This window comes from Symsagittifera roscoffensis, chromosome 5 (genome assembly GCF_963678635.1).
Source record: "Symsagittifera roscoffensis chromosome 5, txSymRosc1.1, whole genome shotgun sequence".
Lineage (NCBI taxonomy): Eukaryota > Metazoa > Xenacoelomorpha > Acoela > Convolutidae > Symsagittifera > Symsagittifera roscoffensis.
In genome coordinates this window covers 59,745,661-59,771,516 of record NC_087066.1, presented here as the reverse complement: position 1 = coordinate 59,771,516, position 25,856 = coordinate 59,745,661, and the positions used below count along the sequence as shown (strand labels likewise).

At 36.8% G+C, this 25,856-nt stretch overlaps 2 protein-coding genes across 6 annotated transcripts in view; one reads left to right on the top strand and one right to left on the bottom strand.

The window, feature by feature from the left end:
• LOC134845494 (guanine nucleotide-binding protein subunit beta-1-like) overlaps positions 1-25,856 on the bottom strand; it is a 492,858-nt gene that overhangs the window by 78,914 nt on the left and 388,088 nt on the right. Inside the window, exon 1 of one of the 3 annotated variants that reach the window (XM_063862393.1) lies at positions 15,076-15,085. The exons of the other annotated variants lie outside the window; for them this stretch is intronic. The gene's annotated coding sequence lies outside the window, so the exon portion shown is untranslated. Of the gene's footprint in view, positions 1-15,075; positions 15,086-25,856 lie in introns of those variants that run through there. 3 annotated transcript variants of the gene reach the window in all.
• Positions 9,723-25,839, top strand: LOC134845493 (zinc finger CCCH domain-containing protein 6-like). 3 transcript variants are annotated; one of them, XM_063862390.1, is made up of 10 exons: positions 9,723-9,860; positions 17,549-17,963; positions 18,730-18,920; positions 19,043-19,215; positions 19,707-20,373; positions 20,902-21,123; positions 22,045-22,272; positions 22,892-23,421; positions 23,587-24,388; positions 24,548-25,839. In XM_063862390.1, exons 2-10 carry the CDS (start codon positions 17,720-17,722, stop codon positions 25,727-25,729), a joined length of 4,239 nt encoding a protein of 1,412 aa, XP_063718460.1. In that variant the 5' UTR covers positions 9,723-9,860; positions 17,549-17,719; the 3' UTR covers positions 25,730-25,839. The 3 variants fall into 3 exon arrangements, with proteins under 3 accessions (XP_063718460.1, XP_063718459.1, XP_063718458.1); XM_063862389.1 differs by having other exon boundaries at positions 9,723-9,921; XM_063862388.1 differs by having other exon boundaries at positions 9,723-10,088.

Genomic DNA, 25,856 nt, shown 5'->3' with positions numbered 1-25,856 from the left:
TATGCTCAAAAAAGAGCGTCGAGCAGTGCATAAAGTCACCAGAGTGTAGAAATAATCTGAAGCGAAGCAAAAAAAAAAATTAGCTTTGCGGCTTTGTGACACACTCCGAAGTTTTCTGGCGTATTAATGTTCAGGGGAAGCACCACACGTTTTGCCAAACTTCGAACTCGCTGAAAAATCACCATCTGAAAGTAAGCTTTCGTTTAAATGGACCAGGTCATCAAAGCCTCTCTGTCTTTCATCTTTCTCCGTTAGACAATGGGGCAGCAGCTTGCATATTTGGACACAAAAAAAAATCTGCTCGTTTCTTGAAGCCCACCAGGTCAAAATCTAAAATTGGCAGGTAAGTGGTTTGTCTGAAGTGGTCATAAGTCAATAATGTTGTGGTAGGTCGGCCTCTTCGGCACTCTATCTGAGCATCACCAAATTTTGCAGGGTCTGAATGGCGGCCAATGCCTTCATCATCGCACCATTGTTGAAATAATTGATGCAAGTTACGAATAAGATCCATCGACTGAAGCAGTTCTAGCGAAAATCCCTGAAGAACAAAGCTGATAGCTTTCGTCGTCCAAGCAGTTTTTTGATTGTCATCAGTTTAATCAAGATTTCTGATCGCGTCATGCTTGCAGTCGATGAACAGCAGTCGGATACACAGGTCAACCCAGGCCAACAAGCTAATTGTGTAGCTACAATGAAAGAAAGGCTTGAGCTGGTTAAAAGTCAGAACATCATCGTGATAACTATTGAGGCCCGACTATTGCGCCCTGTTTCTCACAACTTTTGCAACTGCTCAATCCAATTTCACGGGTGTCTTACAGAATCAAGGAAGGCTTGTGCTGTCTCCAGGGCTTTCATGTGATAGACTCATTTTGACGTGGATCCAGGTAGTTTGAGAGGCGTGCTAGCTTCTTGAACGGCTGGTTGTCAAGTTGAATCTCTGCTGAGCTCTCTCTTTTCTTTTCTACTTCCAGATCAGCAAAGCAGAAGCGGCAGCATGTTCCCTCTTGAACCATAGAGTAGGTCAGGAATTGGTTTTTTCCAGGTCTTTGGGAGTGCACTGATGAAAAGGGCTTTGAGAGTTTTGAAGCTAGAAGCTTTGGAGTCCTTGAGAGCACCCCGTTTTAACATCCGGAAGGTTGAATTTGAAGTCCAGTGGGTTAGATTTTAATATGAGCAAGTTAGTTTTGAACGGGCTATATATAAACTGTGAATGATGCAGGTTGACTCGATTCAATAAGTGCCTCGATTCAATAAGTGAGTCCAGTTTCAGGCCTCAAAAGAAAACACATTTCTACACCTAAAGTTTTCACTCCTAAAATTTTTTTGCACCTCAAAATTTACCTCAAGGAATAAAAACACCGATGCCGAATGCGCGCTTTGAAAAAACTTAAGTAAATTAACAAAGCGACCCTTTAGTATTTGTTATCGTCAAGTTCCTGAGAAGGGGGCGTACTCAAACCCCCCGCCCTGAAATCAGCGTCCCCTTGATTTGGTTCTAGTACCTGTTGGGGTCAATTTTGCTTGATCTACTTCTAGCGCTTAGCGAGGTCAATTTTTGTAACAGGCTGTGGGATATTCATTGCCGAGAGCATCTTATCTATGTCAAAGAAAGTTGATAATTTCAGAGTATCCATTTTAATAGCTACAGTAAGAGAGAAATCGCATTAAAATTTATTAGATTTCCAGTTGAAGAATAAAACTCATTCTTAGAGAAGCGTTTGGCTGCTATAATTCCAGGCCAAGATTTTTTTCAGAAATTAGTAGTAAATATATAATTAAAAGCTGAAAAATTGGATTTAGCGCGTAACCGCAGGTTTTTTTGTTCCGACTTTCGTAACGAAAATTATAGATTATTTGTGCTCGGGGTAAGTTTTATTTTCTTCAGACAAATTTCCTTCGACTTTTTAACTAGCTAATTCTGACGGATTTTTTCAAATATCATTTTTAAGGTATTTTTGTCTTGAGCCTAAATTAGAAAAGATAGTTCACCTATGATAATTTTTCGTAAAATAATGGGGGTTTAAAGATTGCCATTTTGGCCAATTCTGGACAATTAACGCGCAATATATTTCGCGCTATTAGCGCGTAAGCGGAGATTTAATCCGCCTTAGAAAGCATTCCAAATTTGTTGAAAGAAGCCCATTTGCCCTAATTGATTACTTATAAGGAGCAAATTTTATCCTTTTCACTTTAGATAGCGTGTGGGAAATGATTTTCACAAAAAAACTTAAATTTTGTTTAAAAAACTGTTCATTTCATTTCATAACATTGAAATTTTTCATGTTAGCTAATTGGTCTTATGAATTCCGTACGCGACTCAAGTTTTAACACTGAAAACTTGATATTATTAACCTTAACTTCACAGCTTGTCAATACTTCTTTTCCCAAATTTTTCGAGAACCGTTGAAGGGCAGTCGAAACATTCAGGGCTTCAACCTGATACGAGCAGTCTCGTGTTCTTCTATGCCTTCGCTTTTGAATAAATACAAGTTTGCTCCTATCAGGACGATATCAAATATTTTACAAAATGTTTTAATTTCTATGGAGAAACTTAAAGCAATCTATTTGATTTTTTTTTCGAAAATCATCTCCCCATATAAGTACAAAGTGATGTATTTATTTTGCTTATAATAAAATTTTAAAAAAGGCCAAAGAGAATGCCCAACCCAATGTGAAACGATTTTCAATACGAGTTAAACCTCATCTACGGGTTTATTGCGCGAATGATATTGCGCGTTAAATTTTCCAAATGGGCCACACTGTCTGTCAACCTTTAAACCACTATAGTGTGATGAAAAATGATCTGTGGGGAGAAAAAAATAAACATCTATTGTCGTATTCAGGAATGGAAGTTCGGCCAAGTTAACCAGTTGTCTCGGTTTTGAAGTCAAACTGATATTTAAATCATCGTATCAGTAATCTCAGAGCATCTCAAGGATCGGGTTTTTTTACATATTCTGCCCAAAATTCTTAATTTTGGGGTTTTGTAATTTTCAAATAAAAATGTATAAATGCTGAGAACAACATACTGATGGCTTTGGTCTAACAAGGCCCAATTTTGCGCAGGTACGAATGCTGTCATTTTTCTCTTGGCCTCTTTCTGTGTTATTTTTTAAATCTGGGTAGAACTCTGGAGCGTATTTGAAAAAATTTTGAGTATTTTGAAAATTCTTCATTTTAGGCCAGTTCAGCTTATTTATAATTCGACTAACAATTTGAACAAAACATTTTGAGATAGTACTGAAATTTGTTTGGCTAATTTTAGCCAATCAGGTTGAAGCAAAACATTTTTTTAGACCAAGATTTAGAAATTGTTATTTTTGAGCGAAATAAAGAAAAAGACCCCAGTTATCTTCTGGTCGAAAATTTGCCAACTTAATCTACTTAACCATTGCCCTTTTTTCGTAACAATTGCCAAGCTCACGTCCTCCCCCCTCACCAATAGACTAAGTCAAGGTCTTCCACCCCAGTGTTTAATTGAAATGTGTAAAATGCTTAATTATAGACGCTGCGAGTAAATTGTTTTGTCTTGATTGTCTGAAACATCGGACTCCGAGCCAAGTTACACAAATATTCCCCACTAAACCCGGCGGTAAGTATTTGCTTGATATAAGACTTATAATAAAAATTTAAGAAAAAAGTGATGAACACCGGGCTGACCAGAAGTCGCTGTCTTAAAACTTTTTAAAAATAACCTTGCAACCATTTACAAAGTTAGCCTCTAAGAATGTTATAAGACAGAAACTTTGGATCAACTGTACAATCCTTTACCCCCTAATTGAATTAAGGGTGATAAAAAACTAGTTTTTCTTGTATCAACTTTGAGGGCAAACTAAATTGATCAAATTAGTTTAAAAAATTAATTCAAAAATAACTATGAATAATAAATTGATTAATTAACAGTATAAAATATTTATTCCTTTCTAAAAATATTCTCAAGCAGTCTGTTCTGCGCTTTTGTTTGAAATAAATCATTTTTATGAAATCATTTTTCAAAGTTAATACGTGGCTAGGGGGATATTCCAAGGTAGGTCACTTAGGGGGGAGGAAGTTGGAAATTTGTAGGTTGATCCAAAAGTTTTCTTATAAGAAAGTTGGGATCTTTTTAACAGTTAATCCCCTTTCACCACAGGGGGGACAATTGTTAAATAGGTAAAGTTAGATGATTTTTCGACCAATCAGAATGCAGCGAATTTCGAATTTTACATTGTACGCTTTAGATCTAATGCACTGATATTATTTAAAGCGGTGGCTATTCTGTAGTAGATACTTTTGGGAGGGCGATTGTTAGGTAGATCCGAAAATTGTAGGATAGCTAAGTTTCTTTTAGGAAACTTCTAAGATCGGAACTTCTCTTCTAAGAGGGTTGTATGATTGCAAATATTTCTTAAATTGTCGGGGATTTTTTCTTTAAAAAAATTGAAATACATTTTTAGATATCTCTGGGAAAAAGTCAGGTAATCGCGCAACTTCACTTTTCCCATTCATTGAATAAGAATTAGCCTCTTTCCCAAAACAGTTCCAGCAATTATAGCCCTTGTCGCTCATATAAAAATCAAAATGTGGCCGTGGCTATATTTCTTGGGTACTACTATGATAGAGTGGTCCCTTGACAATATCCAGGTCCCTTGAGAATAAGACACCTAGAGCTCTCAAATCCTTTAATAATTATGATTCCGTCATTCAGACCCAATAAGATTCCGTCATAAGATAACCCAATAATATTTGTTGAACTGTAAAATAAACAGAAGCGGGCAATTTATTTGATATAAGCAATGAATTAATTACAATTTTCAATCTGAAAAGTTTCTGGCTGAACATATTTGCACGATTTTTGAAATAATTAATTGATACACAAATTAATTTTCAAAATTATAACATGCGAAATGCATGCGGGAGACCTGTCTATCATAGTTGCTTTTCGACGGACCACTCTATCGTAGTCGCACCATTTCTTGTAACTAGGCATGCGGGTTGGGGAATATTATGGGAAAGACCTATTTATTTCAGTGTGATGCGGAGCTCCCTACTTCTTCTTGTTCCGACTTTCGTAACGAAAGTACGGAATATATGTGCTCGTGGTGGTTTTTTCTCCTCAGACAAATTTCGACTTTTTAACTGGCAATTTTTGACCAAATTTTTTATATCATTCAAAAGGTATTGTTGTCCTGATCTTAAATTTGAAAAGACATTTCACCTGTGATTATTTTTTGTAGAGTTATGATGGGGGTTTAATGATTGCCACTTTGGCCGATTTGGGACAATTAGCGCGCGATATATTTCGCGCTATCAATGCGTAAGCGGAGATTTAATCCCTCTCAGAAATCGTTCCAAAATTGTTGAAAGAAGCTTATTTGCCATAAATGATTAGTTACAAGGAGGGAAATTCATCACTTTGTACTTTATATGGTGTGTGGGGGAATGATTTTCACAAAAATCTCAATTTTTTCGAGATCAATGAACATGAAAATTCAATTTTCTAGGCATTCGATTAAAATTTGCTATGTAGCAAATCATTCTCGTCCCCAAACACCCATTTGATTTTGATTTCAGCATAATGAGCAAAAACATCCATTTCAAACCGTAAATTGCACCAAAATGCCTGTAATAATATACTAATTATGTAAAAAATTTTTAAATGACCTGTGCCCGATAAGTATACAACACAACGGAGTTTTTTTGGGTAAGGGGGGGGGGGGCGTTTACTAGGAGTCCTTCACGGGCATCGGCTTTCAGCCGAGATACATCAGAATTTTTTCAAAGGCATATTTGGCGCCAATAAAAAATTCTGGGAGCGCGTTAAAACTTTCAAGCCAAAACCTTCAGCAATATGCCTAAAAGCGGTCTTTTTGCCCAGTTTTTTTTCCTGAAAACTTGCCTGAGGCGCCCAAAATGTTTGCAAAATAGGGCTGGGCTCTTCCTTTCCATCATCAGCGAAATTTTTTGCTGATAGTCAAGTTGTTATAAAAAGTTGCAGGCAGACTAATTAGGCCATGACAAACATTTGGTTTTCATACTTAACCTTGTAAAACCTCTCGTTGCCATAAAATTGATGCTTGTTTGGGGGCGGGGACGGAAAAAGGAGGCAAATAAATTATTGAGCGTTTTTTGACCCAGAAAATCATAAGTTTATCTAAAAATTTCCGACCCTCCTATACTTCACGCCCCATAAAAATAAAAAGAGATACAAATTAACCCATTATAGTTTTTAAATTTCATCAATTGGAAAGAGCCAACTATTTAATGCAAGAAGTTGCTGATTAACGGTAGGGACGAGCGAAGACATCCTTAAATAATCTTCCCTCCTAGGACATAAGCGGTGAAAAATAATATGGTAACCCCACAACTATTTCTTTTATTACTGAGTGAAAAGGATGGGACTTTAAAATTGATGTTTGCCTGATATTGAGGGGGAAAAGCAATTTTTAGAGAGCATACGCAAAGGGTCGCCTAAGTACGTAAAAATGCACGTGATCAATAAATGAAGTAATGAATAAAAGTCAAGTTAATAGTTCGTGGAAAATGGAAAGCTTTGACTCGGGAAAAGAAGAGGACAAATGGGCTACGGCGTAAGAAGACTGACTTAACTAGACTTGATTCCAAATCAAGTATGCAAAAGTAATTTTTGATGATCTAACACTGTCTTAGTAAATAGGTTAGTGACCGTCACATCTTTTCTTTAAAAAAATCACCTCAAATATTGAAGGAGCCGTCGGCTTTAAACATCGGGCGCTCTCAAACGAAGTTTGGATTAAATTTTCGAAATGTAGCAAGATAGATAACAAAAATTTATTTTTGGATCTGTGTCTTAAAACCTTAAAACTAAATTTTTTTTCTTTTGTAGATTTTAATGCGTGTATATTGAAGGAATTTGAGACAGTTAAACCGAAAGGATTTTCAGAAGTCACGAGACGTGCCATTTCAGCATTTCAACACTTGAAAAAAAAAAACATTTCAAGCTCGCCCATCTAATCTAAACGGTAGTTACGGATAAATTTTTAAAAAACCTTGAGATGAGTAATTCTCACTCTTATTTTAAGTTTAAGCTTGGAGGAAGTCACTCAAAGTCGACCACGTTGAGCAAGATGGTCTCGAAAAAAAAATGTTGTAATCATAAACTGAAAACTTCCGATTTTTTTATCAATACATTATTTTCGGCATCATGAATCTGGGAAGTAGTAACCTTAAGCAAATTTTGCTACTCAATTCAAAGCGTATGATGCGTTTAAATTTCTTTGATCACATGTAATTGACCATGTGAGCCTGAATTATCTGGTCTATCTTCAAAAGCTTCTTTTTACTTAACAAAGTCTTTTTTTTTTAAATCTTAGTGATAGACTTTTTTCCGTTAGTCAAGAATTCTGGCGCAGATTTAAAGTTGTTTGAAAATTTTATTTTCTTTAAAGGTGGTAAGAAAAAAATACGACCCATAGCGTGCAATTATTTCATAATGAACCAAATAAAGCCGGTTGGTGTGCCAATAACACTTAATGTTCAGAAAAAACCAATTTTGCAAATAAAGTTGAAGGAAAAAAAGTTGAAAAAGTTGAAAAGAGTTAGATTAGGGAAGGGAAAATGAGTCAGAAAAACACGCAGGAAATACCGGTACCTGAAACCTGAAATGGACTTTGGGAGATCAGTTTCTCATCAAGTTTTGTCTGGTTTTGCCCTTGTCGCTCATATAAAAATCAAAATGTGGCCGTGGCTATATTTCTTGGGTACTACTATGATAGAGTGGTCCCTTGACAATATCCAGGTCCCTTGAGAATAAGACACCTAGAGCTCTCAAATCCTTTAATAATTATGATTCCGTCATTCAGAAATATGTCGCAGTATATTTTCAAACAAGCATTATGTTTTCTTACTTCGTAAAATTTCACCCCTCACAAGGAAGAAAATTTAAAAAAAAAACTGCTAAAATTGAGTTTTGATGACAAACAAGACTGCTCGTATATCGGAGCAAAAGTCTGAATAAGCCGACTAGCCCTTAATCCATATCGAATAGTTTTTGGGAAAAGAAAATATTGAAAACCTAAAAATTTTGGACAATATCAAAGCGTGAAATTTTGAGTCGTACGAAATTAATACGACCAATTAGCTAGCCACAATTCAATTTGGAACGATTTTATTGTGCGGGATAATTCGCCATGCATAATTAATTCGCGTTACGCTCCCAGCATTATGAAAAAATTCTTCAAAACGCACAAAAAATGATCGGAGGAAAAACATTTTTCTAAATTTGAACTCAGGAAATCGATACATTCAACGGGGTATAGAAAACTTTTGTTGAAAACTATTATTTCGATCGGCGAAAATTGACTGATTAAAAAAAAACCGAGCATAGATATTCTGTTTTCTTCGAAAGTCGGAACAATAAGATAACCCAATAATATTTGTTGAACTGTAAAATAAACAGAAGCGGGCAATTTATTTGATATAAGCAATGAATTAATTACAATTTTCAATCTGAAAAGTTTCTGGCTGAACATATTTGCACGATTTTTGAAATAATTAATTGATACACAAATTAATTTTCAAAATTATAACATGCGAAATGCATGCGGGAGACCTGTCTATCATAGTTGCTTTTCGACGGACCACTCTATCGTAGTCGCACCATTTCTTGTAACTAGGCATGCGGGTTGGGGAATATTATGGGAAAGACCTATTTATTTCAGTGTGATGCGGAGCTCCCTACTTCTTCTTGTTCCGACTTTCGTAACGAAAGTACGGAATATATGTGCTCGTGGTGGTTTTTTCTCCTCAGACAAATTTCGACTTTTTAACTGGCAATTTTTGACCAAATTTTTTATATCATTCAAAAGGTATTGTTGTCCTGATCTTAAATTTGAAAAGACATTTCACCTGTGATTATTTTTTGTAGAGTTATGATGGGGGTTTAATGATTGCCACTTTGGCCGATTTGGGACAATTAGCGCGCGATATATTTCGCGCTATCAATGCGTAAGCGGAGATTTAATCCCTCTCAGAAATCGTTCCAAAATTGTTGAAAGAAGCTTATTTGCCATAAATGATTAGTTACAAGGAGGGAAATTCATCACTTTGTACTTTATATGGTGTGTGGGGGGATGATTTTCACAAAAATTTCAATTTTTTCGAGATCAATTTATTTTCATTGCATTTTTTTTTTCATGTTTTTACTGCTATAGATCTTAAAAGGCAGTCGGAACATTCAGGGCTTCGGCCTGATACGAGCAGTCTTGTTCACAATTGATTTTGGTCAAATATCACTTCACGTCACGGTACACGTGTGATATTGCTGGGTTCCTTGAATACTTGATTTCCCGTTGAAAATTTTATGCACCTTGGACTCATTGGAAAAATGTTTGCAATTGTTTTCTTGCGTTTTTGGTTTGTCGTAAAAGCAAGGGCTCTCTCCACGTAGCACCAAACCCATTCACTTGCAGCCTTTATTTCGAAACATGCAACATAGAGGTTAAATCAGTCGAAAAATTGCAGACAAAAAGAAAAATTTTATGTGTTTTTTCCCTATTTTATTGCTTTTTGATTTGATTATGAGTGCAATTTCTGAATTGTTCGATTTTAGTTCAGACATCAAAAATGTATGAACTGGTGACAATATGCAAATGTCACTGTGACTACTTAAATGCGGCTTGTGCTTAGTAAACTCTGCGTTCATTGCATGAATTAAGCTATCGAATTCTGATTGGTTGAATTGCGTCTTTCTTTGTTTAGAACCGGTTCATTTTATCCTCAATAACGTGATATGAACACACGAATTCACACACTGCTTTGACTTAACACAGAAAATCGCAGTTGTTTCTAAACGTGGTTTAGCTTATGACTTGATTAAATATTTCTTAGACGAGCAAGAAAGTGTAAGCTTAGCCTTCATGACAAATTTCTCGTGATCCACAGACAAAATGGACTAAATTTCAAGTAAAATGGACATCTGATTTCGCAATATTTACAATTTATCCATCATCTGTTGCAATTTGTTGATGAATTTACCCCCAAATGTATCAGGTATAATAGGTGATCTGATATTGTCCCTAAACTCGAGTAAACTCGTTTAATCGTCTCCGGACAACGCGCCCTGTTCAATAGTAAGTATTCGGATGCGGAAGAAAGGAGTTGCATGATCAAGACGCTAAAAGTGAAGGTACACGAGGAGCTTAAACATTACTGAATTAGGATCACTTAGATAGACCTGAAGCTGCGCGAGTTCATTCTCTTCCCGCTCAGAGCGTTTCATTTTCCCAGATCAAAAGTAAATAAGCATCAATGCACATGAAATCTTTATAAACTTTGCTCTCCGTGAGCGTTTTAATATCAAGATAGGGAATGCTCATCGTAGGATGAGATTAGAATGGCAAGGTCCAGGTTTAAGACTTCATGTAAAAAAAGCAATTGTGAGATCCCTTCTTCGAATTTACTTCACAAACTATATTCAAAGTGGTTTTCAGCTGCAAATAGTTTTTAATTAAGTACAATTCTTCATAAATAATCAGCAAATCACAGCCAAATTGATTCAGCATAAACTATGCATTGTTTTCCAATATTCCAAGTAAAACGAAGATTATAGGCCACCTAAAATTTAACAGTGCTCTATACCTTGATAGCTCATTGAGACATAGTTTTATGAAAATGGGATGTTTGCGGCGTCGGCGGGAGGGAGGGAGCGAGGAGTGGAAGATAAGGACGAAATTAAGAATAATTCTAAAATTTTTACTTAAGTCACAATTAAGCCTTTTTCTAAGATTCTTGAAATAGCAGGAGCGCAAAATTTCAGTTAAGTTGAGCAGAAGGTCAATATAAATGATTTTTACATCGAGAGCAAGGCAAAAACTCATTGAGATCAGCATCGCATCATGATGAGGTCGAAAATAATTTAGAGAAAGTATTTTCGATCAGAAGGTTAGTAAGCAAATAAAATTATCCCGTTTCAGCTCTGACAATTGAATTGCCATCTTTAATGCGAATAGAAAAAATGCTTTGATATATTGCACGGATAATTTTCGGTCCGATTTTTAGACGCGATAGTTTTTGTTTCTTTTCCTCGGTGAACATGAAAATTCAAATTTTTTCCTCAGTCAACATGAAAATTCAATTTTCTAGGCAATCGATTAAAATTTGCTATGTAGCAAATCATTCTCGTCCCCAAACACCCATTTGATTTTGATTTCAGCATAATGAGCAAAAACATCCATTTCAAACCGTAAATTGCACCAAAATGCCTGTAATAATATACTAATTATGTAAAAAATTTTTAAATGACCTGTGCCCGATAAGTATACAAAACAACGGAGTTTTTTTGGGTAAGGGGGGGGGGGGGTTGTGGGCGTTTACTAGGAGTCCTTCACGGGCATCGGCTTTCAGCCGAGATACATCAGAATTTTTTCAAAGGCATATTTGGCGCCAATAAAAAATTCTGGGAGCGCGTTAAAACTTTCAAGCCAAAACCTTCAGCAATATGCCTAAAAGCGGTCTTTTTGCCCAGTTTTTTTTCCTGAAAACTTGCCTGAGGCGCCCAAAATGTTTGCAAAATAGGGCTGGGCTCTTCCTTTCCATCAGCGAAGTTTTTTGCTGATAGTCAAGTTGTTATAAAAAGTGGCAGGCAGACTAATTAGGCCATGACAAACATTTGGTTTTCATACTTAACCTTGTAAAACCTCTCATTGCCATAAAATTGATGCTTGTTAGGGGCGGGGACGGAAAAAGGAGGCAAATAAATTATTGAGCGTTTTTTGACCCAGAAAATCATAAGTTTATCTAAAAATTTCCGACCCTCCTATACTTCACGTCCCATAAAAATACAAAGAGATACAAATTAACCCATTATAGTTTTTAAATTTCATCAATTGGAAAGAGCCAACTATTTAATGCAAGAAGTTGCTGATTAACGGTAGGGACGAGCGAAGACATCCTTAAATAATCCTCCCTCCTAGGACATAAGCGGTGAAAAATAATATGGTAACCCCACAACTATTTCTTTTATTACTGAGTGAAAAGGATGGGACTTTAAAATTGATGTTTGCCTGATATTGAGGGGGAAAAGCAATTTTTAGAGAGCATACGCAAAGGGTCGCCTAAGTACATAAAAATGCACGTGATCAATAAATGAAGTAATGAATAAAAGTTAATAGTTCGTGGAAAATGGAAAGCTTTGACTCGGGAAAAGAAGAGGACAAATGGGCTACGGCGTAAGAAGACTGACTTAACTAGACTTGATTCCAAATCAAGTATGCAAAAGTAATTTTTGATGATCTAACACTGTCTTAGTAAATAGGTTAGTGACCGTCACATCTTTTCTTTAAAAAAATCACCTCAAATATTGAAGAAACCGTCGGTTTTAAACATCGGGCGCTCTCAAACGAAGTTTGGATTAAATTTTCGAAATGTAGCAAGATAGATAACAAAACTTTAATTTTGGATCTGTGTATTAAAACCTTTAAACTAAATTTTTTTCTTTTGTAGATTTTAATGCGTGTATATTGAAGGAATTTGAGACAGCCTAAACCGAAAGGCTTTTCAGAAGTCACGAGACTTGCCATTTCAGCATTTCAACACTTGAAAAAAAACATTTCAAGCTCACCCATCTAAACGGTATTTACGGATAAATTTTTTTGACAGATTGCACGTAGAGGAGCACTACGTATCAGTAACGAGACCTTTTCTAGGGTTTTGGTTCTGCGTACGATGAAAGCTTATAAAACTAAAAATTGCATCAACTTGCACGTGCTAAATGCTTTAAAAAATTCAAATAACGTCAAAATCATCATTTCATTAAATATTTTGACAACACTTTGTCAACCCCCCCCCCCAAGCGATTTTCAATTTTGAAGCAATTTGAACGCCATAATGCTTTTAGAAAACTCATGATGTGAGTTGATGAGGGATAGGTTTGGATTAGGGCACTGAAATTAAATCAAAACTTGACTTATAAAAATTAACTTCAAACTAATCGAACGCCTGTAAAATATAATAAGCAAAGCGTGCTTCAAGACCACCTCCTTTTTGAAAATAATTAAGTTTCATAGAAAAATAGAACATTTGTGGTAGCATCTCTTATCTCAAAAAGGTATACTAAAAATAATTAGGCTATCCAGAAACGAAATTAGGTCTGAATGAATGTGGGCAAAACCCTTATATGACTCAACTTGATTTTCTTTAGGAAAATGTCTTAAAAATTGTTCACGGTTAAATTTGATGTTTAGCTATTTGACATCCAATTTCCTTTCAGTTCAATTGAAGTTCTTAAAAAATTCATTACGCTCTACAATAAAAAATGCAAATGGAGCAAAGGAACTTGAATGACACAAAATATCGAATGCGAATTTAATTTATTAGATTTTCAAGCAGATAAAAGATTTTTGTAATCGGGTTTTCTCAAATTGGGGTAGTTTTATGAAAAATGCGGGTCAGTGAAGTTTCTTGATATTCAATGAACTTGAATGTTCTAATATTTTTCCTCCGAAATTTGTTTAAAAAATATATCCGCGCTTCGCTTGTTAAAGTTAAAAAGAAAAAAATTACGGGTAGTTTTTTGTATTTTTGAATTTCGATTTCATAAATTTCGGCAGGCTGCTTGCTATCCCCAATGATCCTAATATTATTTATTCCTTCGCAGATAAAATAAACGAGATCATTTTTAACTAGAGCTATTAATGTTTTCCAGAATAATTTATTTCCGATTTTTTTTCTGTATAAACTGCTACATGCATCTCAAGCTGTACTCAAAGATAAGGATCTCGAATCAAGACTTTGAGGGCCAATGAGCGTGGTGAGAACACTTATATAGGTCGGGTTAATTTGTTGTTTTTTCTGGACAAATTCTTTAAAGTTGTTCACCCTCTAATTTGATTTTTCGCGGTTGTCTTCGTTAATTTTAGAGTTCAAATCAAATGAAGGCAAATTATGCTCTCTTGGAATGGAAGTTGAAATGGTGCGAAGAAACAATGACACAAGGTTTCGGAAAAGAAATTACTGTCTAGATTATCAAGCAGAATAAAAAAAGAATAAAAGATTTGTTTTTGATCCAATTTCTCAAATCGTTTTTTTTAAGAAACAAAGCTGATCTTGAAAGGCTGTTGAAAGTCAAAGAGCCTTGAAGTGATCCAGTTTTTCTGAAAGATTTAAAAAACGATCGAAAATGACTCATTTAATTTTTTTTGGTTTGTAGTTTATTGACACTTTTACGACTGTCTGTTAGCTATGTTATGAAAAATCCACATATACTTTTGCTCTTTACTTGTTCAAAACGTGTTTGGAAATAATAAATTTGTCAATGATTTTAATTAAACGAATTTGAATTTCTTTGCAGATTTTAAAAACTAGTTTAAAACAAACTCATGGTTTATTTACGCTAGCGAGCAGCTAGTTTTTTAGTTCGATTCTTCTTTTTTTTCTAACCTAACTCCCAATAAAATGTTCATTAAAAGTGCTCACTTGTGAGCATTTTGGCTATAATCACGATCTGTAGCATAGAAAATTTCATAGCATCTGTTCTTGGATTTTCTTGTGGCTAGTGTTTGAGATAAACAAAGCGTCCATGGCTGAGTTGTTAGTGCCTGAGACTCATAATTTCTAGGTCTATAATTTTTACTCATTCGAGGCTAAATTTTTCTTTTCTTTTTGCACTTTTTAGAACTCCAGAGCTGCTTTTTGTCGTGTTCTGGCTTGTGTTTGCGAAGTGAGCTGGTAATTTTGTGTTCAAAATTACCACCGTAATCAGTGAATCAATTAAGTGTCAATGAAGTGCTTCTATATTCAGACTAAAGTTTTTCCTTTACAAAAAATTAAAGTACTTGATCTAATTGTCAAATAGAAGTGATAAACTGAATTGAAGCCCCCTTTAGTCGTGATTTGTCGCAATGAATAATTTGAAAAATTGAAGTAACTAAAATTAATTGGCATTTTTTCAATTTTATGTTTTTAGAACTCATTTTTGAGCGTTTACCTACCCACACTCCAAACAACAAAAATACTCAAAATGTGCCAAAATTTTCTCGTTTTTAACCTTCGTGCAAATGCGTTCGGACCGTTTTGTGTTTCTTTCAAGGCCACCGACAGTTCTAGTTATTGAGTAACCGTATTTAATAAGAAGTCGGTCGAATCACTATAACATCATTTTGATTTTGTTCATTTCACTGAAAATGCGACAAGCTGTCTTCGGGTATACTCTAGTTTTTTTAGTTTTTTCTTTCGCGCAAATTCAGCTACCATAAATCATCAAGTAGTGGGTCGAGTGTTATATCATGTTAAAACCCGTTAAAAAATTCTTTAACCTAGTTTGAAGTTTTTAGCATAATTTCGAGCGACTAATTCTCAAAAAAGCTTTTATGCAAGCAGTGCAATTTGATTTCCTTCCAGGAAAACTAGTTTCGAAGCGCCCCAAAACGTTTCCCTGGCAATCAATGTTTTTCCAAAAAAATTAAGAAAACTGCAAATTCTTTTGAATTTTTTTTCTCAATTCATTTTTTGACAACGACTGTGGTCGATTATGTCGTATTTATGTTTTAAGCGAATGAGGCCGGAAGTATGTGATCGGAATTTTCTCTGCTACTTAGAAAGTAATTGTGCTACTTACTGTGCTAATTTCTGTGATACTTGGAATTTTCGGTGCTATCCATGTTGGCACGTTTTTCATATCAACAAAGAAGCTTTCAAAACTAGTAATTTTTTTGGCTGGCAAGAAATTGCGCACACAAAATAAAAAATTGCTACTAATATGAAGGTCCCACTTTGATGAAATGATCAGTGCTTTTTCAGACTTTCAAGATAAAAAATTGAGTTAATTCAAAAGTAATTTTTAGTCAACATTTTAGTGAACTGAAAAAAAGCATCACCAAAATTTTCGATTTCAAGTTAGTTTTAGTGAGTTAACGTTTCTGAATTTTTCTAGCGGGTACTTTTAGAAAGCATTTGCTATTCGATTAGTATTTTTTTTCCAAGTTTATACAGCTTTTTCTGGCAATCATAAAGTATTTTCCTGTTTGTGCGCTTAGTATTTTTTGAAGCCAATTTTTTTGTTTAAAATTTGCATTAATGTGCGCTTTTACATATTTTTGCAAAACTCGTAAGCCTCGAATTTATCTCTTCTATAACGCAAATTCGATTCAAAGTTGACGGCTTTAAGAGTAAATTACTGTTAGCAAATCGTGTCAATACTGAATTTTGATTTAAAATTGAGCCATAAAAATGGAGTTTCTTACAAACAATTTTTAACAATTTTTTTGCATCGTTTGAAAGAAAGTGATTAAATTAAAATTATATATTTCCCGGTGATCATTTTTCGTTCACCTATGCCAATTTGGGATAGTTTTTTTTAAGAAGAAACATCAAAATTAAAAGACTTTCGTGATCATTTTTTGTTTAATTATGGAGGCTTTCTTAAAGTTATGCAATTTCGCGATAATTAATGCCTGCGAATTTCATGTATTTAATACCGTGGAAAAATCATTCAAAATTGAATTGAGTTTAGTTAGTTGTTGAATTCCGTACGCAACTCAAGTTTTAACACTTAACTTGATATTATCAGCCTTAACTTTACAGCTTGTCAATACTCCTTTCCCAAATTTTTCGAGAACCGTTGAAGGGCAGTCAGAACATTCAAGGTTTTATCCTGAAACGAGCAGTCTTGTTTTTCTTTCGAAATAATCATTAAATTTAATGATGTCTTAATTGACGAAAACGTTCAAGCATTGATACTTGTTTTTTTTTCTCGTATCAAATTCAAACGAGGTGGGCCAATTGTCAATAACTTAGTAATTATTACTCTGACCACGAAGTGCGCAGTAACTATGACTTCACGTATTTTTTTAAAAAAACTTTAGATCAGGCACCACATAAAATATAGTAGGCAAAAAATCGCAAGGCAAAAAATCATCGTTTTCTTCCGGTTTTCTTGAGTTTATTGGCACTTTTGCAACCGTCTGTTAGCTATATTTTTCTAGAGAAATTATAATATTTGTTACACGTAGCTCTTTTAATCTCGTAGGAAAGTCAAGTTTGATTATGTTTAGCTAAAAAAGATTTTTTTAAATATATTTATCATTAAAATTGACCGAGATCGGAATATTCTTTGATATGAGCATAGCAACTAATAATTTAGTTTTTAATTTTGCAAAAGACCTAAAATAAAACTTTTAAACCGCTATCGGACTGAGTACCTTAAGATACCATCTATAATTTTTGCCAGCTATTTCAGGCACGTAACGCTATCACAGCATATCCATATGCAGATTTTCACATAGTAAGCAATTCGACATTAATAAGTATTGAGCTCAGTGATCTTCGTCAACTAAGAGGCTTATCTACATTTCTCATAAAAAAGCATTTCTCATTAAAAAAAACCTACGAAAGCACTCGCTCTGACAATGAAAGAGACTCGCAGTTTACTATAGAAACAATATCGTGTTAGAAAAATATCGTGTCAGCTACAGCAAATTAAAAGTATAATCTATGATGCAAAATCCAATCGGGTATATCAACAAATTGCGAACGAAAAGCAATTTATGATGTAAACCTAACAAATTTATTTCTAAAATGTATGTTTTTGTTTCAGATACTTGCTGTTTATTTCACGCAATCAACTCAGAAAGTTTTTCTTTCTGAAATCTTTTGAAAACAGTCGATCTCATAACATCTCCAGAAAAAAGTGTGCGAGCCACACGAAGAAGTTCAGAATAGCGCATCTGATACAAATTGATAACTACCTGGGGAATTATTCGTGAAAATGACTCCAGAAGAAGAAGGAATTTTGGAAGCAGAAGACGGAGAGTTAGAAGACGGCGAGGAAGAGGGAGAGGAAGGCGAAGATGAAACTGTTCACATCCCCGAGAAGGAAGTACAAACAATAAACAACAAGACCGAAGTGGTAAAGAGAGCGAACAGCGAAAAACGAGGCGTCGAAACGGAGAGGTCTCATCACCATCATAGGAACGGAGACCATAAAAAGAGTCCGCGCCATCATTTAGATGGTCAGTATTGAAATGCCGGAAAATTGGCAAAAAAAGGTTTTGAAGCCAGGCTTTTTCTACCCTTGCACCCACAAACCCCCAAAACCACAACCCAATCTTGTTACGCCATAAAGTGACACATTTTAATGTGGCTATAGAGTGATAGTCCAGAGAATTTCAAAAGCTCAAAACTTTAAATTTCATATAATTTACCGGAATCAGAGACGAAACATTGGGACGAAATTCGATTAAACAACAAATTTTGTGTTTTCACAGGTGTGAGTTAGAGGAAATATTGATGAACAGCATACAAGAAGTTTGAACCTAATTCTAACATCATTGCAAACCTATTGGTGAATTCACATAGGTGCCAAAGTGCATAGAAGTAAAAATAGATAGACCCGAAGTAAAAAAATCATTTCAAAATGTCCCAAAAACATTCAACTCGAATTCTGATTGATCGAATTTTGAGCTGGCCAATACTTCAAAATATAAATAAATAAACTAGCCAAATGCAGTTACCCTCAAGACTTTTTGTGACCATGTCTCAATACAAAACGGCGATGCCTAAATGAGCGTGGAATTTGATATTAAGTATTCCATGGAACGGTCATTCTCGTAAATGACTTTTAAACTGTTTAATATTAGTCGGTTTAATAGTTCTAGACCAATTGGACAGTTTTTGGAACGTATGTGACTGCTTTTATGTTTTAGGACTTATCAGAATGATTTTTCATTTTATGAGCTATGAAACAAGCATAAATCAATAGAGGTTTCTTCGTTTCAGAATCCCGGAAAGTTGAAACACAGCACTTTAAAAGGAGAAGTCCCGCAGCTCCAGAGGAGCGTGGCGAAAGCCCTCGATACGCGCACCCGATGAGATTCTTTGAGGACGTGGCGCCTCCTGACGCAGACCGCGACTCGGACGGCTCCCGGGAGGAACGGAAGCGGAAAAGACGGGAGAAAAAAATGGAAAAGGTGAGTGAAATGTAGCCATTATCTTGTTTTGCCCTGGAACTATTTTTAACATCAATTTTCATCGTTACTTTTATATCGTTATCAATATGGGAAAGTTTTTGAGTTTTCTATTGTGTTGTCAGAAGCAAAAGAAAGAGAAGAAGCGAAAAAGGAGTGATTCGGACGAGGATGAGGAGGAGGACGATGGAGAGACGCTGATTAAGAAGAGCAAGCCAGTAGCCAGCACACGAACAACCACCATCACTGCTGCAGGCACAACTAATACTACTGCTGCTGCTCAAGATAACCCCAATAGGTGGGAGTAAGATAAGATACAGTTTGTTAAGAACCAAGTTACTTGAAATGTCTTCAAGTTTCTGAATAGTTTCGATGAAGTTATCGCATTATCATTTAAATCAACGTGAGCCAAGGATAAACCTAAATTGAATTCAACATTGAAAATTTGCCATAAACAAAATATTGGAAATATTTCCTCTTTGTGACTATTAAAAATAGTCACTTAAAAAGTGACTATTAAAACCTGCGAACAAATCGTCGCATGACGGAAGGGCCCATTTTAATTGACCCTTTTTTTCTTAAAAAGTGACTTAATCTTATGGAAACTTAAATTTACGGAATTTGGTTTTGAAAAGCCTAGAACGTTTACAGTTGAAGAGTCTGCCTTAAAGGCTATTGATTGTATGTTAACCAATGCGACTTTAAAAATTACATGCAAACAATTGCAATGATGACAAGAATTTGTTGATATCATAAATAATTTTTTTGAAGAGCGTTATTGTTTGACAGAAGTGCAATTTGGGTCAACACGGACGAATTGGAAGAAGGCGAGGAGAAGAGTGAAGGGGAGGAGAACGAAGGCTGTGCAGACAAAGAAGTGCGTCGAAACTCTTCCGCTGACGATTTCATCAGAAGTCAGAGAAAATTGACCACTGAAGCAGATAGAGACCTCAGACACTCAACGAGTAAAGAAAAATCGAGATCGCCACCGGTTGCAAGGAGTCACAATTCAAACTCACCCAGAGATAGTTTCAACAATCGAGACAGGAAATTTGGCTACAGAGGCCCGAGAGCACAAAGAAATACACGGTGGTCACCTGTTTATAATGCGGAAGAGCAAAGCTCACGGGGCGCCGAAGGAAGCGGCGAACAGCAGGCCGAGAGGAAATCAAAGTCGAAGTCTCCGAAGTCGAGTGACGAGGGCGAAGACAGCGAAGTATTGGGAGGCAGCGATAAAGAACTAACCGACGAATTCAAAGCATTAAAAGATAAATGGAACGCTGGAAATGAGAGAAAGCGTCGCGATAGTCGCGAAAACGAAGAGCCTTTAGCAGACATGACATCGCCACCACGACAAGCAAAATTCGGCAGACAGATTGGGAAATTTGGGAAGGCGCGGTTCCACCACGAAGATCACGACCAACCTGTGGGATCGCCAGAATCTACCGCGAAAGGGGTATGAACTATTAAACCTAGTTGACTGATAAACAAGCCAAATATGCAAAACGAACTATGCAATGCTTAATACAGCTGGTCAGCAAATCTTCCTATAGTTTACTTCCGAAGAGAATTGGCAACACGCTTAAAAACATTCGATTTGTTCTGGAAGAGAAAGTTTTTACAGGCTGCCAGAAGTTTCTGCACTATTTTGCATTCCTTTCAGAAATTTTTGTTTGCGTTACACAATTTGAACTTAGTAAGTCATTATAAACACAATAATGCTCTTAAAATAAATGAAAGCAACATATAAGGGATGCCATGATAGCAACGAAACGATGCTCTATCAAACTGGTACAAACGAAATTTTAGTTTCGCAATACCACGAATGCCCAATAATATATCCTCTTTTAGGCAACTCAATCTCATCGAGAACAGAAACCGACTGTCTTGCAGTCATAGATGCTAATATGTAATATGATAAGTTTGGCATTGTTCAGACAAAGTGGAGTTATTCGCTTTATTTATTAGTGCTTGTGTGTTTTAGGATGACTATGCGGCTTCTCTCAGTGAGTACATTACGAATAAGGAGAAGGAGAAAGTGATGGCGAAGAAGAGGAAGAAGATGGAAAAGCGACTGGGGAAGGAGGAGCCGTCAGGCCCAGACAACCACCACCAGCACCACTACAGTAACAATAACAACAGCAGTCACAACAGCAACGAGAAGAGAGTATGCTTCTTCTTCAAAAAGATCGGATTCTGCAAACTGGTCAGTATGGAACTCTTAAGATGAATTTTAGAGAGGGGTTAGGGTTAGAGATGGGCCGAAAACGTGCAAATCTTCACTAATCAACGCTCTTAAAAATGCTCAACATTAACGATTTTTACGCTTATTTTTTCGTCTTTTTTAATACTGAAACTGAATTCTGATTGGCTGACATAATTTTCGGACATTGAGCATTTTTGCATAATCAATTCCCTGATAGATTGCAGAAATATGAAGGCATGATACTGTGTAGAGAAAATCTATCAAAAATTATCATTTAGACTATCTAAATTTGTTGATACGAATAACTGTGAATGTGATTTCGAATTTTGTGTACGTCGGAGTATAAATTCAAGCTAAACAAGACTGCTCGTATCAGGGCGAAGCCCTGAATGTTCGGACTGCCTTTTAAGGCATATGAAGCAGTAAAAACATGAAAAAATAAAATGTAAAAAAAAAGAAAATAAAATGAAAAAAATTTTGTAAAATTTGAGATTTTTTTTGTAAAAATCATCCCCTCACACGCCAAATAAAGCACAAAGTGATAAATCTCGCTTCTAGTAACAAATCAATTTTGGCAAATAAGCTTCCTTCAATCATTTTGGAACGATTTATAAGACGGATTAAATCTAAGCGCTAATAGCGCGAAAGATATCGCGCGTTAATTGTCCCAAATTGGCCAAAATGCCATTCTTTAAGCCCCCATAACTTTACAAAAAACGATCACAGGTGAAATATCTTTTCAAATTTAAGCTCAGGACAGCAATACCTTTTGAATGATATTTAAAAAATTCCGTCAAAAATGGCTAGTTAAGAAGTCGAAATTTGTCTGAAGAAAAAAAAACCCACCCCGAGCACAAATATTCCGTTACTTTCGTATCGAAAGTCGGAACAATAATCAACATTTTCAATTTTTTTGTACAGGGCGATGAGTGTGACTTCTCGCACGACTGTGATCAGGAGGTTGAGAAGTCGCTGGATATCTGCAGGGCCTACCTGCACGGCAACTGCAAGTGGGGGGACCAATGTGGGATGCTGCATGGCCAGTTCCCCTGCAAGTACCACGCCAAGGGACTCATCTGCTACAAGGGCGACCAGTGTCTCTTCTCACACGACAAACCAACCCCCTTCACACTTCAGATACTCGAAGATGTAAGCTATCTATTATCGAACAAGGCATTCCGCATTCTGGCTCCTGTTACCCTCTTCCCCACCTGCAATTTGTCAATTGTCAAACATTTTTGATCTCCAAATCTAACCTCGGAGGAAGAGTTGGAAAAATATTCTTCGTTCTAACTCAAGGAGAAGATCGCACCAAAAATTATTTTTCACACCTGCCAAACATTAACTTTGAAAAAATTTATATATACTGCCAAACACTGCTCATTAAATACCAGTTTGACCCTCAAAGAAAGTCTATTCTGATGAGTATATTTTTAGTACGAGCGCAAAGACGATCGTACTGGCCAGGTAGATCATAATTCTGGTCCTCTGTCGTCTTCAAAAAGTTCACTCTTTGTTAATTTGTAGGGTTACATATTGAAATACATTTGTATGTTTTGTAGCAACCACTACTCAAGCGAAGAGATATAACTATAGGACAGGTTTGATACAATCGGGCCGATGATTTATGAATTTCAATGAGTTATAACTTTGCATATGAAACCTGCATGAAATATTTTTGAGCATTAAATCTGTTAGCGTTTTTTATTTTATCTATCGTTGATTTAGGGGCATTTAGGATTTAAGAAGGATTTCTGTTTTGTTTTAGTGGTTAACATCAAATCCTCGACACATCAGTCAGCAACATATTCAACTGAAGCAGAAGCAAGAGAATCAGTTCTTTGGAAATGGACCCCACTACTCGGCGCCACCTCAGCCACCTAGCAGAAACCCGTTCAAAAATGCACCTCAAAATTTTACTAACACCAATAAAACTCCACTTCATGGAAAATCCAAACTTCCCCCTAAGTGGAGCGAACATCCCCCTCTAGACGAGGAAAGTTTCCATGCCGATCGCGATGACCGACGAAGTGGCGACGACGACCACCCAGAAGATTGCGATGAACGCAAACACGATGACTCAGAACATTTCGGTACCCAATCGCAATTCAATAACAGCGCATCAAGCAATTCAGGCAATGACTCGAGTAACCAAACAGATCGAGTAGCGCCTCGTCAGAGCAGATTTGATCAACCAGGAGGAGGCTTTGATAACGGACCGCCGCCCCCCTCCGGAGCCAATCAGCAGCAGAATTTCAGCATGTTTAACAACCCAAGGCCGACCAATCCAGGGATGCAGTAAGTCAATTTGATTCAAAGAAACAATTACCGGAACATTATACTGGATGTAATAGTTTTTAAAGTAGGGGAGACACGGGAAGATCTAGGAGTTTCCAGTGAAGGGTATATATTAGAATAGCAGTTCAGTTATAGCTATAAATGTTCATCTGAATTTGTTTTCAGGAGATTTTCGCTTCCTGGCATGCCACCAGTCAGTCAAACTCCTCTACCTCCCGGCCAAGTAGGAATGAGCTTCAACGACCCAAACAACAGGCTACCGGGGCCACCACCGAACAATTTTGGATTTGGACCGAACAATCCCCCAGGTCCAAATAGAGGACCCCCTCCTAATATCGGAATGCTCCCGCCAAATCAAGGAAACAACGGCCAGTTTCCTCCTCCAACAAATAATTTTCAACACCGCCCTCCATATAATGGTCTAAATAATGTGGCCCAGCCCCCAAGAGGACCACTTCCTAACATGGGGGGACCCCCACCTCCGGGACAAATGGGGCCAAATCAAGGTTTCAACAACCCGCCCCATAGAGGACAGTTCCCTAATCAGCAGCTACCGTATAATGGGCCTCCTGGACCAAACCAGATGCCGCCTAATATGGGACCTCCACCACGTATGGGCGGACCACCGGGTCCCGGTCCAATGAATTTCAACAGTCCAGGTGGACCTCCAAACCCACAGGGTTACATGGGTCATGGTCCGCCTCCGCCCAACAATATGATGTCGGGACCACCGCCTGGTTTCATGGGAAGTCCAATGCCTCACAGGATGCCAATCATTCCAGGGGTTCCTTTGAATCAAAGTGGAAACCCTCTGATGAACACTCCACCACAGAGTATGAACTCGCCTATGCCACAGGGAGGCTTCGGGTACAGCACAGATCAGACTCCGCCAGCAGACAACTCGATAGAGAAGTTGATTAAAGTGCAAATTGTGCCAGAAATAAAGATGGAAACGGCTCAGCAACAGGTAATTAAGCACAATTACTTTAAAAACTATCAATTTTTAATTTTGTTTCTTGTAATCGATAAATAGTTTATTTCAAATTTGGTTACAGACCACGAAACCAGAAATTTTTGAAATTCATGGTCTGGTCTCATAAATATTGAGGCTCTTCGTTCTTTTTAGGAAGTTGAAACTAGGAAGTTTGACGGGCCCAAACTGCGAATCGAAACGCTCGCGTCAGAAGGAGCGTCTTTAAAACCTTCTATGAAAACACCGACAACCCCAACTCCAATTCTCCACAAAGACACGCAGTTGATTCCAATCGAACTACTCGACTCCTCAATTCGAGATCCTAGGCTAACCAAAGGGTTTGTTACGTCATCAGTGTATCATGACATCGCGTCGAGACCCCCGCTAGTGTTCCCAATTACGACGCAAGCAACCGCAGACGATGGATCTTTCGTTAGTTGCACCGAACTTATCCCATGGAAAGTCCCAGTTAAGGTGGATTTCTCGAAAGACGTTTTCAACAAGATAGAATCACCCAGTACGGGTAATAACGTGCACACAGGAAATATGATAGCACCCAAACTGTTATCGGTTCCAGCGCGCCCGACCGATCCGCGAAAACGAAGTGTAACGTCCACAGCTAAAACGCTACCAGTCGTTATTTCTCCGAAGTCACAAGTGTCGCCAGCCCTGGAGCGAAATCTTTCGTCGCCAAATGGTGCAACGACTCTAACTACGTCATCGCTGCAGCTTCAACACCAGCTGTCGTCTTCTAGTCTAGAATTCAACATCCAGAGCGCATATCAGCAACAGGTTCAAGCACTCAACTCTCCGCAGTTCGAAATGAATTATAGCGTAGATGCTGACGATAAACCTCCAAACTCACCTGATTTCCCCCTAGATATTTACAGTAGATTACAAAATAATGATCATATTGCCAGTCATTTAAACGAAGTGGACGCGTTGGATATAAAATTAGACGGAGATACAAAAGATAAACCAGAAGTAACTCTAAACAAACCCAGTCCATCGGGCCTGGCGCCTTTTGTTTTGCCCTCTGAAAATGTTTCGCCCTCGAAACTGGACGGCGACAAGCAATCGGATTTTGGAAATTACTCTTCAATGAAACCGAAAGCATCTCTTAGCATTGCAGAGTATATGAAACGGCGCAAAACAAAACCAAACGATGGATACAATGACGAAAATATGGAGAGTAGTAACGAAAACTCCGAAAATGAAGGCAAGTCTGATGAGTTTCCAGAAAATGACCCAAAACCTTACCTTAATTTCGAAACCCACACAATGCCATCAATAAAAGACTTGTTTAAAGACCCAACAGCCTCGCCATTTGGGTAGTTGAAACTTAAAGCCCGATTTGCAAATGGTGCTCTATTCATTGAAATTTATCATTTTGTTCTCTCAATTTTTGTTTCCGATTTTCTAACAATTTAATGTTAAACTATAAACCTTCTGGAAACCTAAC

What these genes read in the sequence shown, in the direction of transcription:
- LOC134845493 (XM_063862390.1), top strand. Translation starts at nt 17,720, where the DNA reads ATGACTCCAGAAGAAGAAGGAATTTTGGAAGCAGAAGACGGAGAGTTA. An exon ending in GCTCAAGATAACCCCAATAG is followed by an intron (nt 19,216 to 19,706) that starts GTGGGAGTAAGA and finishes ATTGTTTGACAG; the next exon opens with AAGTGCAATTTGGGTCAACA. An exon ending in CCGACCAATCCAGGGATGCA is followed by an intron (nt 23,422 to 23,586) that starts GTAAGTCAATTT and finishes ATTTGTTTTCAG; the next exon opens with GAGATTTTCGCTTCCTGGCA.